Raw genomic sequence first — 15,513 nt, forward strand, 5'->3', positions numbered from 1 at the left:
ATTTAAACCAGAGCAAAGCAATTAGGGGCAAATTACCTGGTTAGATGAAAACTGTTCTTTTTAGCCTTTCAGGGCTATCCATACCATAGGAGGGTAAGGAAGTCCTTTGATTTGGAGGTTGAAGGGTCGTCAAATTATCGTTCGCCATAAGACTGTCCCTAGCCATAGAGAGGCAGGTAGTCTAAGGGAAGGATCAGAATAGCCCTTTCGTTTAGGCAACCAGAGGATACCTCAGCGCTTCGTAGACAACTTCGAGGGACGAGGTCATATTTGGCGAATCGAAGGCAGCATCATTAGGGACTTATGACCTTTGAATGAACTGAGGGCAACATCGCTGAGGTATCCTCGTATTCGAGGGACTTAGGCTATTCTGCATTAAAACACAAGGCAACAGGCAACAGGCAACAAGAGAGGTACCATAAAAGGTGCGTGGGTGCAACAATCATGTGATTAATTCAGCAATTATCTTATAATTAGTTATTCTAAGTTCAATTCAGGGTTATCACTCCCTAGGATTACTAACCATACAATAATACGGGGAAGGGGAAAAAGAAACCAGCGGACCAGCAGTGCAATAGGTTTGACATAAATAATAATTAAGACAAAAAATAAATGAGATTAGGTTTTAGGGTTACCGACTATTGAGCTTTGACGGTTGGCTAACCCTGAAAATTGGGAAAAGAGAAAACAAATACAAAGGGTTGAGTGCGTTATCAATTCATTGACAGTTAAATCTAACCCTAATTTGATAAAAAAAGGCAAAATAAAATTAAAAATAAATATGAAATAGAACTTAACTTTTGATCTGATATGGTTCGTAGTCGGGGGTAGCCTCGGGGTTAACCCTGAAAAATTGGTAAAGCAAAGGCAGACTAGAAAAGGAAGTGAGTGTAGGCGGAGTTCATTATATTTGAAGGCAAACCCTAAATTTAAACAAAATAACAAATATTTAAATAAGGATTAAATCGGGACTTAGCTTCGTAATAGGCGTGGCGCACAGTCGGGAGGTATCTGATGCTTGCCTTGAAAAATGCACAAAGGTATATTTTTTCAGTGTATGGCTAATTCTCGTAAACCCTGATTCGGGCGTAAATAAAATAAAATATCAGATTTAATTAATTATTGGTTTCTCAACCTAATTAATTAAATCGATAGAAAAATAAATTTTGATCAAAAAAGGCATTCCCATAATTTTTGTTAATTAAAACAAATTAATTATGATTTTATAAAAGAATTTGAATAAATAAATAATTTAAAACAAATAAATTAAAATATATTATTATTTTAATATTTTAAAAGAAGAATTTAGAAAGAAAATAGTTTGTTAAGAAAAATAATTAAAGGTTTTTTATTATTAAAAAGAAATATATAACATATATATAATAAAACAAAAAAAACTAGGTTATGTAATTAAAAATAAAAATAAATTCTAAAAAAACTTCACTTTTAATCCAGTGTTGCGCACGCGTGAGGATCACCATGCACCTGCAGGCTTTGGCTCGTTGGATGCAATGTTAATGAGATCTGATGGTGGAGATGGCGAGGGAGCATGATACACGCGCGCGTGAGACGCATGGGATTGCTCCGTTGGCCAACAAACCTGCGCGCGCAAAACGTTTTGAATCCGGCCAATCGCAGAACGCCACGCAGTCACCTTCTTCCCCAAAAATTCAGCAACATGATCTTTTACACCGCTTGTTGCAAAACGCGCTATAAAAGACCTTCTTTTTATACCTGCAAAATAACGAATACAACCTAGAGGGCAAATAAATTTTTCGCGAGTGTGCCATTGAATTCGTATGACTCTCACGAATCCTATTATGGCCTTAATTTGGTCAACCAATACTTGTAACAGAAAGCCCTAAAAAAGAGCTTCGAAAACCTAGCAATGGCATCCGGCTCATACACGCACAAAAATACAATTAATTTTCCAAAAACGGTTAACACACCACAACAAACATATTTATGCATTTAGATTATGAAAAGGATGCATGTTTCAATGTAATCGAAGCTTTGAAAAAAACGCAAACCGTGGGCTTGTATGAGCGTGTTCTTGATGCGAGGAAGCCTGGTAACGATCTAAAATCGTTCAGTGGAGTCCTTGGAATGTATTAGGATCAAAGAGAACTCCTGAATATGCCTGCAAATTGGAAATTGAGTTTGAAGTTTTCTTGGATTTTTTCACTCGGATTTAGGGTTCTTTTTTGGCAGAGAATCCGTCCCCTAATGCTTTGGTCAAGTTGTGTTTATATACTAGAGTGATTTAGGTCAACAATTGTGAGCAAAATCCCTTTGAATCAATCTTTGCAAATTTGATTTGATTCTTGAATGTGAACTTTCTAAACTTGGCCAATTTTCAATCTTTTTCCCCAATCTCTTCTTGCACGAAGTTTGATTGACTTGGAGGAATATATTGATTGATATTTGGCTTAGAATCAAAGCAAGATCATATCTTTCATTTATTTGCTATTTTATATGATTAAATTATGATTTAAATGAGAAAAAACCATAAAATAATCAATAAAAATAATAAAAAATAGAAAGATATATTTTTGGGTCGTGCATGGGCTTAAGATAAAGATTGGATGAAAAGAAAATAGGCCCATTTAGAAATATTTGGGATTTTGGACCTTTTTCCTTCATGCATACCCTTGAAAATCAGTGAACTTGTACACCTTGCCATTTCCTCATACCTCAATATTTTTTCAATTTCTTGGACTTTTTAGAAACCTTGAAGAGTCCTCTAACCAATGCTTTTGGTCCCATGTCAAAATGATTTTCCATGGTCCTTGTATGCTCTTTTGAAAAAGATGACTTTTGGTTGACTTTTGAAAAGGACCTATAATGTTTTGATCCATATCTCTCAAATGAAGCATTTTTAGACTTGGCATGTGAGAGATAAATTTGTATAGAATCAAATTTCCTTCAAAATGAGCTTTGGATGGAAAATTTCTGATGTTCCATGTAGGAGTTATGGCTGGTCAAAGTTCAGTTGACTTTCTCCTATGAAAACCCTAATTTAGAAACTTTTGGATTTGTTGATTTCTGATCTTTCCTTAATGAACCATGATCAATTCTTGATCAAATGGTGAATGATACTTCACTATGAGGATGTTGACAAAAAAATCAGGAGTTTTGACTGTACTTTGACCACAGTTGACTTTTAGGTCAAACCAGTCGACTATTGACTTTCTGAACAATTGAGTGATCAATCTTTTGAATTGAGACCTGAAATTTGTCATGGAGGTAGTGTGGGGTATCATAGACCATATGAGGTGCATTGGAGCTCCCGATCCATTGATTTTCTTCAGCACAACACAAACCCTAGTTTCTTGAGCCTTTGTTTAGGAGAGATGTCTTTGAGCTTTGTACTTTGATTTGAATTTGAACAAGAGAAATAGTATGGGCAAATTTTGGGGTATGACAATGTCCTTTATATTCTTAATTTTTCTATCAACTTAATTTTTGTTTCAAAACTATGCCAAAATTCAAAATACAAATAAGTTTTAATGACACTAAATGTTTTATGCAGGATGAAAAATCCATGAAGATGATTGGTTTGGCTAAAAAGCTTGAAGGATTATATCATCTGACTCTTAAGGACAAGTATGGATATTTCCCTAGCATAAATAATACCTATGTTCGTACTTTTCCAGAGTTCCATATGGTATTTTAGATTAGGCCAATCATCATATACTAAAATGAAATCTTAACACAATAATTTCCCCTTGTTGTTATTGATCAAGGAGTTTTTTGTGATGTATGTCATTTTGCTAAACACAAGAAGCTTCTTTACCATCCAAGTTTTAAAAAAAAAATCCAAAAATCCTTTTGATCTTGTGCATTTTGATGTTTGAGATCCTCTAGCAATCAAATCTTATCATGGCCATTCATACTTTCTAAAAGTCGTTGATGATTTTAACAGGTATACTTGGATCATTTTAATGAAATCCAAAGCTGAAACTAGGCAAGATGTTCTTAATTTCATTAAAATGGTTGAAGTTCAACATAATTCAAACATTAAGTTCATAAAAAGTGACAACGGTCCTGAGTTTATTATGCCAAATTTTTGTTTATGTATAGTCATTTCACACCAAAACATTTATGTTGGGTCTTTTTCACCTCTGAAAGTAACTGAGAAGGAGCATCGTACTCCCTCTGATAGGTAACATTTCACACTCTTTGAACTCTTGCTTCTAAGCATCATTTTTCACCATTCTTGTTACTGACTCACTGCTCGGGTTAACATGAGTTGAAGCCCTATGAAAATAGGCATTGATTGTTTGTATGCGTAATTTAATTTCACTTTGAAAATCTAGGGTTTCTTTGGTTTTGCCATGATTGTGTGAGTTTCAGTTTGTTTCAATGAAATTAAATGCCATATTCATGTTCCTTGTTTGATTCTGAGTAAGTTGATGTATTCAGATTATATTTCTGGTAAGAAAACCATTGTGGACGGTGGTTGGTGGTGGCCCGAGTTCAATAGCAGGGGATGAAGTTACCCCTTGGCGTCATGCTCAAATATTTCAGTTGACAGCTCCTGATGGGTTGAGTGTGCTTTGTTCCCTTTTGTATATTTGTTTGCATTTAGTGTATGACTGGTTGGTGGTGGCGCAGTGGTGTGATGTATGATGGGTCATGGGTTCAACACCCATGAAACCCTTTTCTTTTTAATACTTTTGTGGCAAGCCAACTTTGGCGCAGTGGTGAGATATGTGTTTCATTATCCTTTGGGTCATGGGTTTAACACCCATGGAACCCTTTTTCATATTTTACTTATTTTTATGATTTTCTTTTTATTTCTTTTTTGTTTTTTATTGCTTTTAATTACCTAAAAGAAAAGCTAAACATTTGCATGTTTTAATTTTATTTTTCATTAGTATTTTTGGTATTTATTTAATTTTTGCTAATTAATTTCTTTTAATTAGTAAGAATGAACATGCTTTGATTTAATTGATTTTTCTTCTTGATGTTATCTTGATGGAAATACTTGATGCATAATGCCATGCTTTAATACCTTGTTGAGTTGTTGACTTGTTGGAATGCTTTAGGGTTTGATTTAAATGTTGATGCATGAAAATTTGTTTGGTCTAAAACCCTAATTCCCATAAGAACTTGTTCACTTGTACTTGTTGATTTGATGTGATAATTTGATGTGATGCCTTTTCTTTTGATGCATGATTAGGGCCACAACTTGAAGTTGTTAGGGCTACTTCTATTGAGTTTTTTAGAAACATGCCTAAATACCTTGATAAATGTTGTGTCTTTTGTTATTGCTTCTTAATTTAACTTCAAATACTTTGAAATGTATCCATATCTTGACATGTTTTATACTCTTCTTAGAGAACGATGTTATTGATTCTTAGGTCACTCTTTATGCTTTACCTTGATACATGTTTGGATTTGAAACCTTGGTTGATACTTTGATGTCATGCTTTGATGCTTTCTTCTGTTGCTTTGAGGCTTTTCTCTCTTGACCTTTGATAACATGTTAAGTACTTAAGCGATTGAGCTTTGTACAAGATGCATGTTGTTTGCTCACTTGTTATGATTGGATTGTCTTGACTATAAAACCCTAATGGATGAGTTTTAGAGGCATGAACCCTAAATGACCTAAATCTTTGTCTTGATTGTTGAATCATCTCCTAAATGTTTTGCTTTGGTATTTTGGTTTTCATCTTGATGTTGAGACTTGATGCCTTGAACTCTCTTGAGCTATTCTTGCTATGTTTATATGCTTTCATTGATTCATGTGTTGGTGGTTAACCTTAGACCTTACATATGGATTGAGTTCCATGATTTCTTGATCTTTGAATATCATATTCTTGCTTGGCCTTGACCTAACTGTTTGTCACACCTATGTTACTCGTGCTTTTAATCCAACGGAAAAGGATTGTGTATGTTTGACTCTCTTGTCAGTTTCTTGCCTTTTGTGTGTTCTTTATGTTTGTTTGCCCATCCTTTTTTTTATGCTATGCTGTTTCCCATCCCTCATTGCATTTAAAAATGCTTCAATACACTCTAAGCACCTCAAACTCATAAAACTCATAAAAATGCTTCACATAAAACTCATTCAAACCTTTTTACCACTTTGACTCTTTTCATTTAAAACCTTTTTTTTCCAAAAGATTAGACTTGAGTCCTCTTCATAGTTGAGATGTGAATCTCATATATCCATAATAATGATTGAAATGACGTTAATTTAATTTCCACTTGAGGGAGTTAGTGGCATACTTGTTGATTTTATATCCAAGTTGGAGCCCTTCCCTCACGATGATACAAAGACCCATCTTCTCATGCTTGTGGGTGATTAGTTGAGTATTATCCTTGAGATGACAAAAATGTCTCTTCAATTAAAATCAATCATAACAAACCCTTTTGTTATTTGTACTCCGAACTACGAGGTTTTGATCCTTTATTGGTACGTAGGCATAAGACTTAATGTCTTTCCAAATCACAAAAACCATAAAAAACATTTCTTTTTCTATCTCCCTAATCTTTTTTGCAAGCAAACAATTTTAGCTAAAATGCAGATATTTCAAGAGGTTCCTATAGAGTACTATAGATACATTGGGTGTTAATACCTTCCCTTTATATAATCAACCCCCATACCTTTAATCTCTTTATTGCTTTGTTTTTAGCTTTGATTTTTTCTTTGCTTGTTTATTGTGGCTTTTTGTTCAATCTTTCCCCCTTTCCCTTGGAAATAATAAAGTTCGATGGTGAACTCTTGTTTTTGTGAGTTAAGTTAATCAATAGCTTGGTCTCCAATTTTTCACCGCGACAAGAGAGACTGTTGACTACCTACTTTCTATGGAGTCATGGTAGGACTCATTTTCATAAGAATAATGTAAATAATGGTACTATACACATCACCTCCCCAAGGGCGAGCCCCCATGTTTTGTGAAGATGTCACTCTGATGATATCACGCCAAATGGGTACCTTGAAGTCACCCCTGTTTGGGGCTCTCACCTTATAACAAAATTACTATTTTTAGCAACTGTTTTTTAAAAGTTAGCTACAAAGTTTCCATTTCAGGAAAATAATTAGTTATGGCTAGTTTAAGTTTGTTGAAGTTAGTTGAGTTTAAATTTACTTAGTTGGAGATAGTTGATATGTTGTTCCATTAACTATATAAGAATGGCTCATGTGTAATCTCATTTTAAGCATAATCAATCAAACTTGTGGCTTTAAGTTTTCTCTCCATTTCTCTCTTTCTTATTCTCATTCATGACATTTTTAGTCTCTTAACAATTTTTTAAGTCTTCTTCTACCTCTAACTGTTTGACTTCTCTTCATGTTATTTACTCTCCTTATAACATGATTTACATGTTTTCTCTATATATGCCCAAAGAAACTTAATCTATTTTCCCCAATCTTTTCTATAGGTACCCTAACACACTCTCTAATATTGTCATTTCAAAAGTTATCTCATCTAATCTTATCACTCATCAAATGCAATATCCTCATTTTTACTACAATTATTTTATTCTTGTATTGATTCTCTATTGTCCAATATCCGGTCTCTTACTACATCATATATCTTACCTTTGATCGATAGAATTTTCTATTCATCTTGACAAGTACTTTTGTGGCACATTTATTTCAACTACCCAATTTGAATTTGATTATTTACATCTCTTCTATTTATCCATCATTCTATATTACAGATCCAAATATTTTAATCGCGTGATTTGTGGGATGATATAGTTTCCAACTTTCAATTCTATATTAGAAATAATTCTCCTTTTGCTGAATTTACATTATATATATATATATATATATATATATATATATATATATATATATATATATATATAATTCGTCTTACTTTTGATTAGATGAAATTCATGCATTTGTATGACTCGTCTCCAATCTTTCATTTGAATCCTCTCTTAGACACTTCGTATAAATTTAAAATAATTAAAAATAATAAAAAAATTACTCCCGATTGTATTTTAAAAAAATTATAAAAAAAACTATGTGGCAATACCACAATCACTTCATTTGGTAAGTGAATTTGCAAGAATAAAAAACATAAAATCTATGTTTTTTAATTGAAAATTTTATAAAAAATGATAAAATATATGTATTAAAAATTAGATCGGTAATAAAATTTGTGAGGTATTAATTTCTGAATCATTGGTCGAACCACCGAGTCATTTATTAATCTGTATGATTAAACTGTTGAGATATTATTAGATTTGTTGAGATATTAGTGGGATTGACATTATTAATATAATATCAAATATATTCTAATATAATAATATCAAATATAATCCAAGTTGTGTAAGCTCAAGCCCAATTAGGGTTATATATAAATAGTCATAGGTTGTATCCTTATTTGTACAATTCAAGTGAATAATAGAATCCTTATTTCCTTTATTATTCTCTCTTTCTCTCCTCACTAAAGGTGCCTCACGCACTAACAAATTGGTATTATAGCCTGATTATTGTTCTAGGGAACGTGAATCAATTGCTGCAAAGATGAATGGTACTAATGGCATTCCGAATTCTCTTCCAACTCTTGACGGCAAGAATTGGATTCGATGGAAGAAACAGATGCACTCCTTGTTTGGCTTCCATGAAACCCTAGAAGTGGTTACAGGCGACATACCTGTGTTGGATGCAGATGCAACTGAAGCACACAAAACAGTCCACAACGAAGTCAAGAAGAAAAATTGCAAGGCTGCGTATTGCATTCAGACGGCGGTAGATTCAGCGAACTTCGACAGGATTTCTCATGCTAAATCGGCGAAGGAGGCATGGGATATTCTGGTGAAGTATTATGAAGGAGGTGAGAAATTCAAGGTTGTCAAGTTGCAGACCTTGCGTCGACAATATGAATTGTTGTCGATGGGAGAAGACGAAAAGGTTGTAGAGTATGTGTCGAAGGTGCAAAAACTCGTCCATCTCATGAAGGGTTGTGGTGAAACCCTAACCGATAAGATGATAGTTGATAAGGTAATGCGTACGTTGACTTATCACTTTGATCACGTTATCGTAGCTATTCAAGAATCCAACAAAGTAGAAGACCTAAAATTAGAGGATCTGGTTGGTTCGTTGGATGCGCATGAGATTAGGATTGTTAAAAGGAAAGGAGTTCATGATTCAATACAGGTACTGCAAGCTCAGGCGTGGAAAAAGAATTGTGGTTCCAACAAATTCAAAGGAAAATTCGACAAGAATTAGGGCAAGAAGCCTTGGTTGAACCCCCATAAGCAGTAGGATGAAGATAGGACTTCTGAATCCTCGAAAGGGGGAGGAGGAAACTATCGAAAGGACAAAGAAGATAAAAAAGGTAAAGGTGTGCAGTGCTATAACTGTGAAAAGTGGGGTCACATGTCTAAAAATTGTTTGTACAGAAAAGAAAATGGATCGAAAAAAGGAAAAGACGAAGGAGTGAACTTTGCACGCCAAGATTCAAATGATTCTAAAGGTATGATGGTTATGGCTGCAATCAGAGATAACTATGTTGAATCCAAGATCTGGTTTGGTATAACTGATGAAGTTGAAGGAATTGTTGAGAATCCAGTCGAAGTCAGTGTAGAATCAGACAAGCCATTGTTGAGCTCTGACATCGACGGAGAAATAATTGAAGTCAAAGTCGAAGGAATTGCTGAAAATCTAGTTGAAGACACTGTCGAGGTCGAAGTAGTTGCTAACAATCCCGACACAGTCGAAGTCGAAGAGGATGTAGCTGGCATAAGCCAAAGACCTCAAAGAACTAGAGTTCGTCCAACAAGACTTCATGATTATGAAGTGATAGGTGATGATGAAGTCACACTAGATGGAGAATTAGTTTATTTTGCTTTACTTGCAGGTGCTGAACCAATCAACTATAGCGAAGCTTTGAAGATTAATTAGTGGAAGTTAGCTATGATTGAAGATTACAGGCAATCGAAAGAAAGAACACATGGGAGTTAGTCGAATTTCCAGCACATACAAAGGCTATCAATGTGAAGTGGGTGTTCAAATTGAAACACAATGCTGATGGGTCGATAGCAAGATATAAAGCAAGTCTAGTAGCTCGAGGGTTTCTTCAAAGAGAATGACTTGCCTATTCTGAAGTATTTTCTCCAGTAGCAAGAATGGAGACTATTCGACTAGTGGTAGCATTGGCATGCAACCAAGGCTGGTCGATATTTCATTTAGATATGAAATCAGCATTTCTGAATGGTCCCTTAGACGAAGAGATCTATGTCACACAACCTCTAGGGTTTTTGATTCAGAAGGAAGCGAGTAAAGTATATAAGTTGCACAAAGCGCTCTATGGCCTCAAGAAGGTACCTAGGGCATGGAACAAGAAGATCAACTCATACTTAGTCGAATTGGGATTTGTAAAATGCAAATCTGAGTATGGTGTCTATGTTCAGGTGGTAGAACAAGATATAACAATCATCTGCTTGTATGTTGATGTCTTGTTAGTAACTGGAAATAGCTTGAAGAACTTGTCCAAGTTCAAAGAGCTGATGATGAAAGAATTTGAAATGTCGGATCTGGGAAAATTGTCTTATTTCCTAGGTATGGAATTTCAAGTGTCGAAGCAAGGTATGGTGCTACATCAAAGGAAGTATATCAAAGAGATTCTCAAGAGATTCATAATGGAAGATTCGAATCCTGCCTCTTCACCCGTCAAACCAAATGTGAAGTTGGAGAAGCATGGAGAGGAAGACAAAGTTGATGCAACTTTGTTCAAACAAATTATTGGATCTCTGAGGTATGTGTGCAACAGTCGACCTGATATAGGTTTCACTGTCGGATTAGTAAGTAGATATATGAGTGAACCAAGGGTGTCACGTATGAAGACTGCAAGAAGAATCCTGAGATATTTGAAAGGATCAATAAACTGTGGAATACTATTTCGACAAGACTCTGAAGAAAAAGAAGCAATAGTAAATTATTTTTCAGATGCTGATTAGTGTGGAGATAAGGAAGATCGAAGAAGCACAACTGGATATTTCTTTCAAGTATTTGGTGCCCCAATCTCATGGTGTTCGAAGAAACAACCTGTGGTGGCATTGTCTTCATGTGAAGCTGAATATATAGCAGGATCCTATGATGCATGTCAAGCAATTTGGATCAGAACTTTACTTGAAGAAATGGAAGTCGAAGTGAAGAACCCGTTTGTGTTGCAAATCGACAACAAGTCCGCCATAAATCTGCCGAAGAATCCAGTTCTGCATGGAAGGAGTAAGCATATCGAAGCTTGATTTCACTTCTTAAGGGAGAAGGTGAATCAAGGTGAACTTGAAGTTAGGCATTGCTCAAGTGAAGCACAGTTGGCCGACATTTTCACCAAAGGATTGAAGATCGACAGAATCCTGAATTTGAGAAAGAAATTAGAAATAGTCCAGTTCGACTATGACTAAAGTTGTTCGACAACTTAGATTATAGGGGGTGTGTTGAGATATTATTAGATTTGTTGTGATATTAGTGGGATTGATATTATTAATATAATATCAAATATAATCTAATATAATAATATCAAATATAATCCAAGTTGTGTAATCTCCATCCCAATTAGGGTAGTATATAAATAGTCTTACGTTGTATCCTTATTTGTATAATTCAAGTGAATAATATAATCCTTATTTCCTTTATTATTCTCTCTTTCTCTCCTCACTAAAAGTGCCTCAAGCACTAACATAAATCATATTAAATCAGATTATTCGTTTGAATAATTCGGTCTCTATAACAAAATTATATATTTATTAAATCGGTCGAACTGAATAACTCTCTCTATAAAAAATATCATGACACCTACAAAATTTTAAAATATCACAATTCCACGTATTTATTCTTTAAATTCAAATTTTAAACATCGCACACAATAAAATAATTACAAAATATAAATCCAGATAAATTTTGAACTAATTCAAAAAAAAAGTTATTCTAAATAAATTTAAAATAAATTCTAATTATATTTTAATTATATTTTTTTAAAGTATCAAAACAACACTGCTTTATTCGAGAAAAAAACATACATTTTACCCGTCGATTTTCCACAATCGCCGATTCACTAGTTTTTATTGATTTTAGTAGGTTCTGTTCGGTTTCCACTGATTTAATAACATACTCAATCTATCTAGCAATTAGACCAGACCGATATCCTCCTATTCTCGGTTAGACCGCCGGTTCAGTGTGACTTTTTATTTTTAATATACTGTATCGATGTGTCGTTTTTTGTAAATATGATAAGAGAAGTTTCCAATGTACTACTTCCTTTCCAGTCAGTCAGTCACTCACATCATCACTCAATAATTGTATCGCTCTCTTGAGAGAGACAAAAAGATTCACAGAGAAATGGTAGGACCATCGAGGCCTCAAATAGTTCTGTTTGGTTCTTCCATTGTTCAACTCAGTTATCTCAAAGAAGGTTGGGGTGCTATTCTTTCTCACCTGTATTCTCGCAAGGTACTTTTCTACTCAGTCTTGTGAATCTGTTATGTTTATTCATTTTATATGATTTATGTCATCTCAGATTGAATGGATCATATGATATGTGCTGATTCACTTTGTTTTCTTACGGAAGAAATCTTCAAATGAAAAATAAACCTGATTTTATGGGGATTATCCTTGTTTACACATTATTAGTAGTTAATTGTGTATTAATAACATTAATAGATGAGTTATTGGTTGTTAGGTTAGGTTTAGTTGGTTGTTGTTGTTGAAGGGTTTGAATTTGTTGGAAAAACTCAAGGAACTCTGCCATTGTTAGGTAATTAGGAGGGATTTTCGCGATTTTTGAGTAATAAAATACTGATTTCTGGTGATTGGACTCAAATAGTTAATTAACTTACTTGAGTTTGTTGGAACTCAACTGGAACAATTCTTGATCTGACTTTACTTATCTTCCCGCCGAAACTCTTGATTACCAGAGCCCCTTTCCTCTCGGGACTGGAAGGTTAAGACGAAAAAAAAATTCTATCAACCGTGTACCAAACAAGCTTCCCCCTTATTTGATTTGTCTTTGTATGTTGCATTATGATATCGTCAATGAATTTAGTTTATCTGACGGTGTCATTACATAGGCGGATATAGTTCTGCGAGGATACTCTGGTTGGAATACAAGGCGCGCCGTGCAGGTTTTGGATACAATTTTTCCCAAGGTATAATTTAGGTTTGCACATTGGTTCTTGGTATAATTTACAAACAAAGAATCACCTTTTGGTATGTTGTCTTCTATAACATAGAATGCCACGGAGCAACCGTCGTTGATAGTTGTATACTTTGGCGGCAATGATTCTGTTCTTTCTCATCCAAGTGGCTTTGGTCCACATGTACCTCTGCAAGAATACATCGAAAATATGAAGAAGATTGCTAATCATCTCAAGGTAAAATTTCGCTCTAGTATAACACTTTCTATCTCTGTCATCAATATATAAAAAATAGTTCATTATTCAAGAAATAATTTCTTCGGAAATGCTTGCATAATCTGCATTATTTTTACTTGTTATGTTTGTTGCTACAAAATTTGACACGTCTAATGATTTCCAGAGTCTGTCAAAGAAGACTCGCCTTATATTTCTCAGTTCTCCACCTTGCAATGAAGTGCAAATTTATGGAAACAGGTTTTTACTATTCAAATTCTTATGAGAAATTTGCAAATTCATATATGCCTATATGAATGGTTATACATTTAACATCACTAGCATATAAGAAATTTTAAGAATGATATGTTATTATTCAAGCCCTTCTAACATTCTTATTCCTTTTTTTTCTGGGCTACAATCAGTTGTATACAGAGACCACCAAGGAATAACGAATCGTGTCGAATATATTCAGAAGCATGTTTGGAGCTATGCCGCGAGATGAATATCAAGGCCATTGATCTGTGGTCTGCAATCCAAAAGAGGGATAGCTGGCGCAATGATTGCTTCACGTAAGTTTGCTCTCATATGACCCTTTAATGCACTGTCAGTGTAAGACTTTTTACACTACCAACAAATCACAAATCATTGTTTGTTATAACTTTTTAGACACAATTATGATGGATTATGTCGAATGTGCTTATCGTTCATTCGTTTCCTTGAATGTTGTTTGATAGGGATGGAATTCATTTGACACATGAGGGTAGCAAGATAGTGGTAAAAGAGATACTTAATACACTCAAAGAAGCAGATTGGGAACCTTGCTTGCATTGGAAGTTACTGCCAAATGAGTTTGGAGAAGATTCACCTTATGACCCACTTGGCCCAGATGAAAAAACCATGAATGTTGCCAGCTTGACCTTCATGGAAACTATGGAATATGACTGATGTTCATCTGGGAGCTAAAGACATGCCCCAGATCATTGAATCATTAGGCTACAACCATAAATAACAGGAATTTAGAACTGTGCCTAATTAAAGCCTATCCCAGGCTTTTCACCATGCGAGTTGTAAGACCTCTCTAACTATTTTTGATTGAGTAAATTTATTTAAAAGATTTCACAATTTTATGGTTTTTATGTCTTTAGTGAAAGTTTTATTGATTTGGATCAAAATTCTCCATGACCCTATTCAATTACTCACTCTGGATATGCTGACCTAATAGATGAATTGTTAGCTAGCAGAATTCGAACGCTATACATTGAAAAGAAAATAAAACAAAACACAATTAGTTGTGATAAAAGTTAAATGTAAGGAATAACATGTTCATTATTAAAATCGAAACAGGTACTAGTTTTGTTGGAATTACACTCCAATATTGGAGCTAATTCCAAATCAATCTTGATAAACAAGAATCAATTCTTTCGATTGATTTTGTCTGTTGTTTTTCACTCTTCACTCGAGTGAATCAACCACGTCTTAATTGCAAGATGATTCTGCTGCACAATGATTATGAGAGAAGAAATGAAAGGATGAATTGGGAAAGAAAAGAGAAATTATGGTTTGAGAGAAAAGGGGAAGAAGAAGAAACATATATTTGCAGAACATTCCTCTGTTCTCAACTGAGATTTTATTCTATCTTTTCTCTATGCAACTGCACTATTACAATGATAGGGTACCTCCCTATATCGAATGAGATTGTTTGCACACCAAGCAATCTCCAACTAACCTAATTCAATTAAAAACACAATAAAACTAAGTCTTAATTTTTGTCGAGATACACTTCTTCGACATTTTGACAACTATACAAATTTTGACACAACATTTCGACAACAACAAAATTTGTCGAAATGGTGCTTTGACACAAAAAATTACATTCTGAACACACCACCTAATTCATTGTGTCTAAGTTATATATATTCATCATTGTTCTTAGTCTTTTGAACTCTTCAACCTGCACACCCATCATCACAATGTCTGCAATCTGATTCTTAGTTTTGTAGTGTTCCAAGTTCAACTTCCCTTTTGCTACTTGCTCTCGAAGTGTCTGCTTCTTCCACGTGCTATCGGATTCTTTGCCAAATTGATAGCAGACATGTTGTAGATCTTCATGGTAATAGATCCTTGATTCTTCCATGTAATTTCTTCGACCAAATTCACCATCCATGTTGCTTGACATGCGCAGAGAGAAGTAGCTAT

The 15,513-nt window shown here is 34.4% G+C and overlaps 1 protein-coding gene across 1 annotated transcript; it reads left to right on the top strand.

Annotated features, from left to right (window-relative positions):
- Positions 1 to 12,209: 12,209 nt before the first annotated feature.
- On the top strand, positions 12,210 to 14,355 carry LOC131639701 (GDSL esterase/lipase WDL1-like). The gene is made up of 6 exons (XM_058910173.1): positions 12,210 to 12,418; positions 13,036 to 13,113; positions 13,198 to 13,338; positions 13,502 to 13,575; positions 13,740 to 13,886; positions 14,052 to 14,355. The coding sequence occupies exons 1-6, from the start codon at positions 12,308 to 12,310 to the stop codon at positions 14,260 to 14,262; spliced, it is 762 nt and encodes a 253-aa protein (XP_058766156.1). The 5' UTR covers positions 12,210 to 12,307; the 3' UTR covers positions 14,263 to 14,355.
- Positions 14,356 to 15,513: the final 1,158 nt, after the last annotated feature.

Source organism: Vicia villosa, unplaced genomic scaffold (assembly GCF_029867415.1).
Source record: "Vicia villosa cultivar HV-30 ecotype Madison, WI unplaced genomic scaffold, Vvil1.0 ctg.002743F_1_1, whole genome shotgun sequence".
In the NCBI taxonomy this organism is placed as follows: domain Eukaryota; kingdom Viridiplantae; phylum Streptophyta; class Magnoliopsida; order Fabales; family Fabaceae; genus Vicia; species Vicia villosa.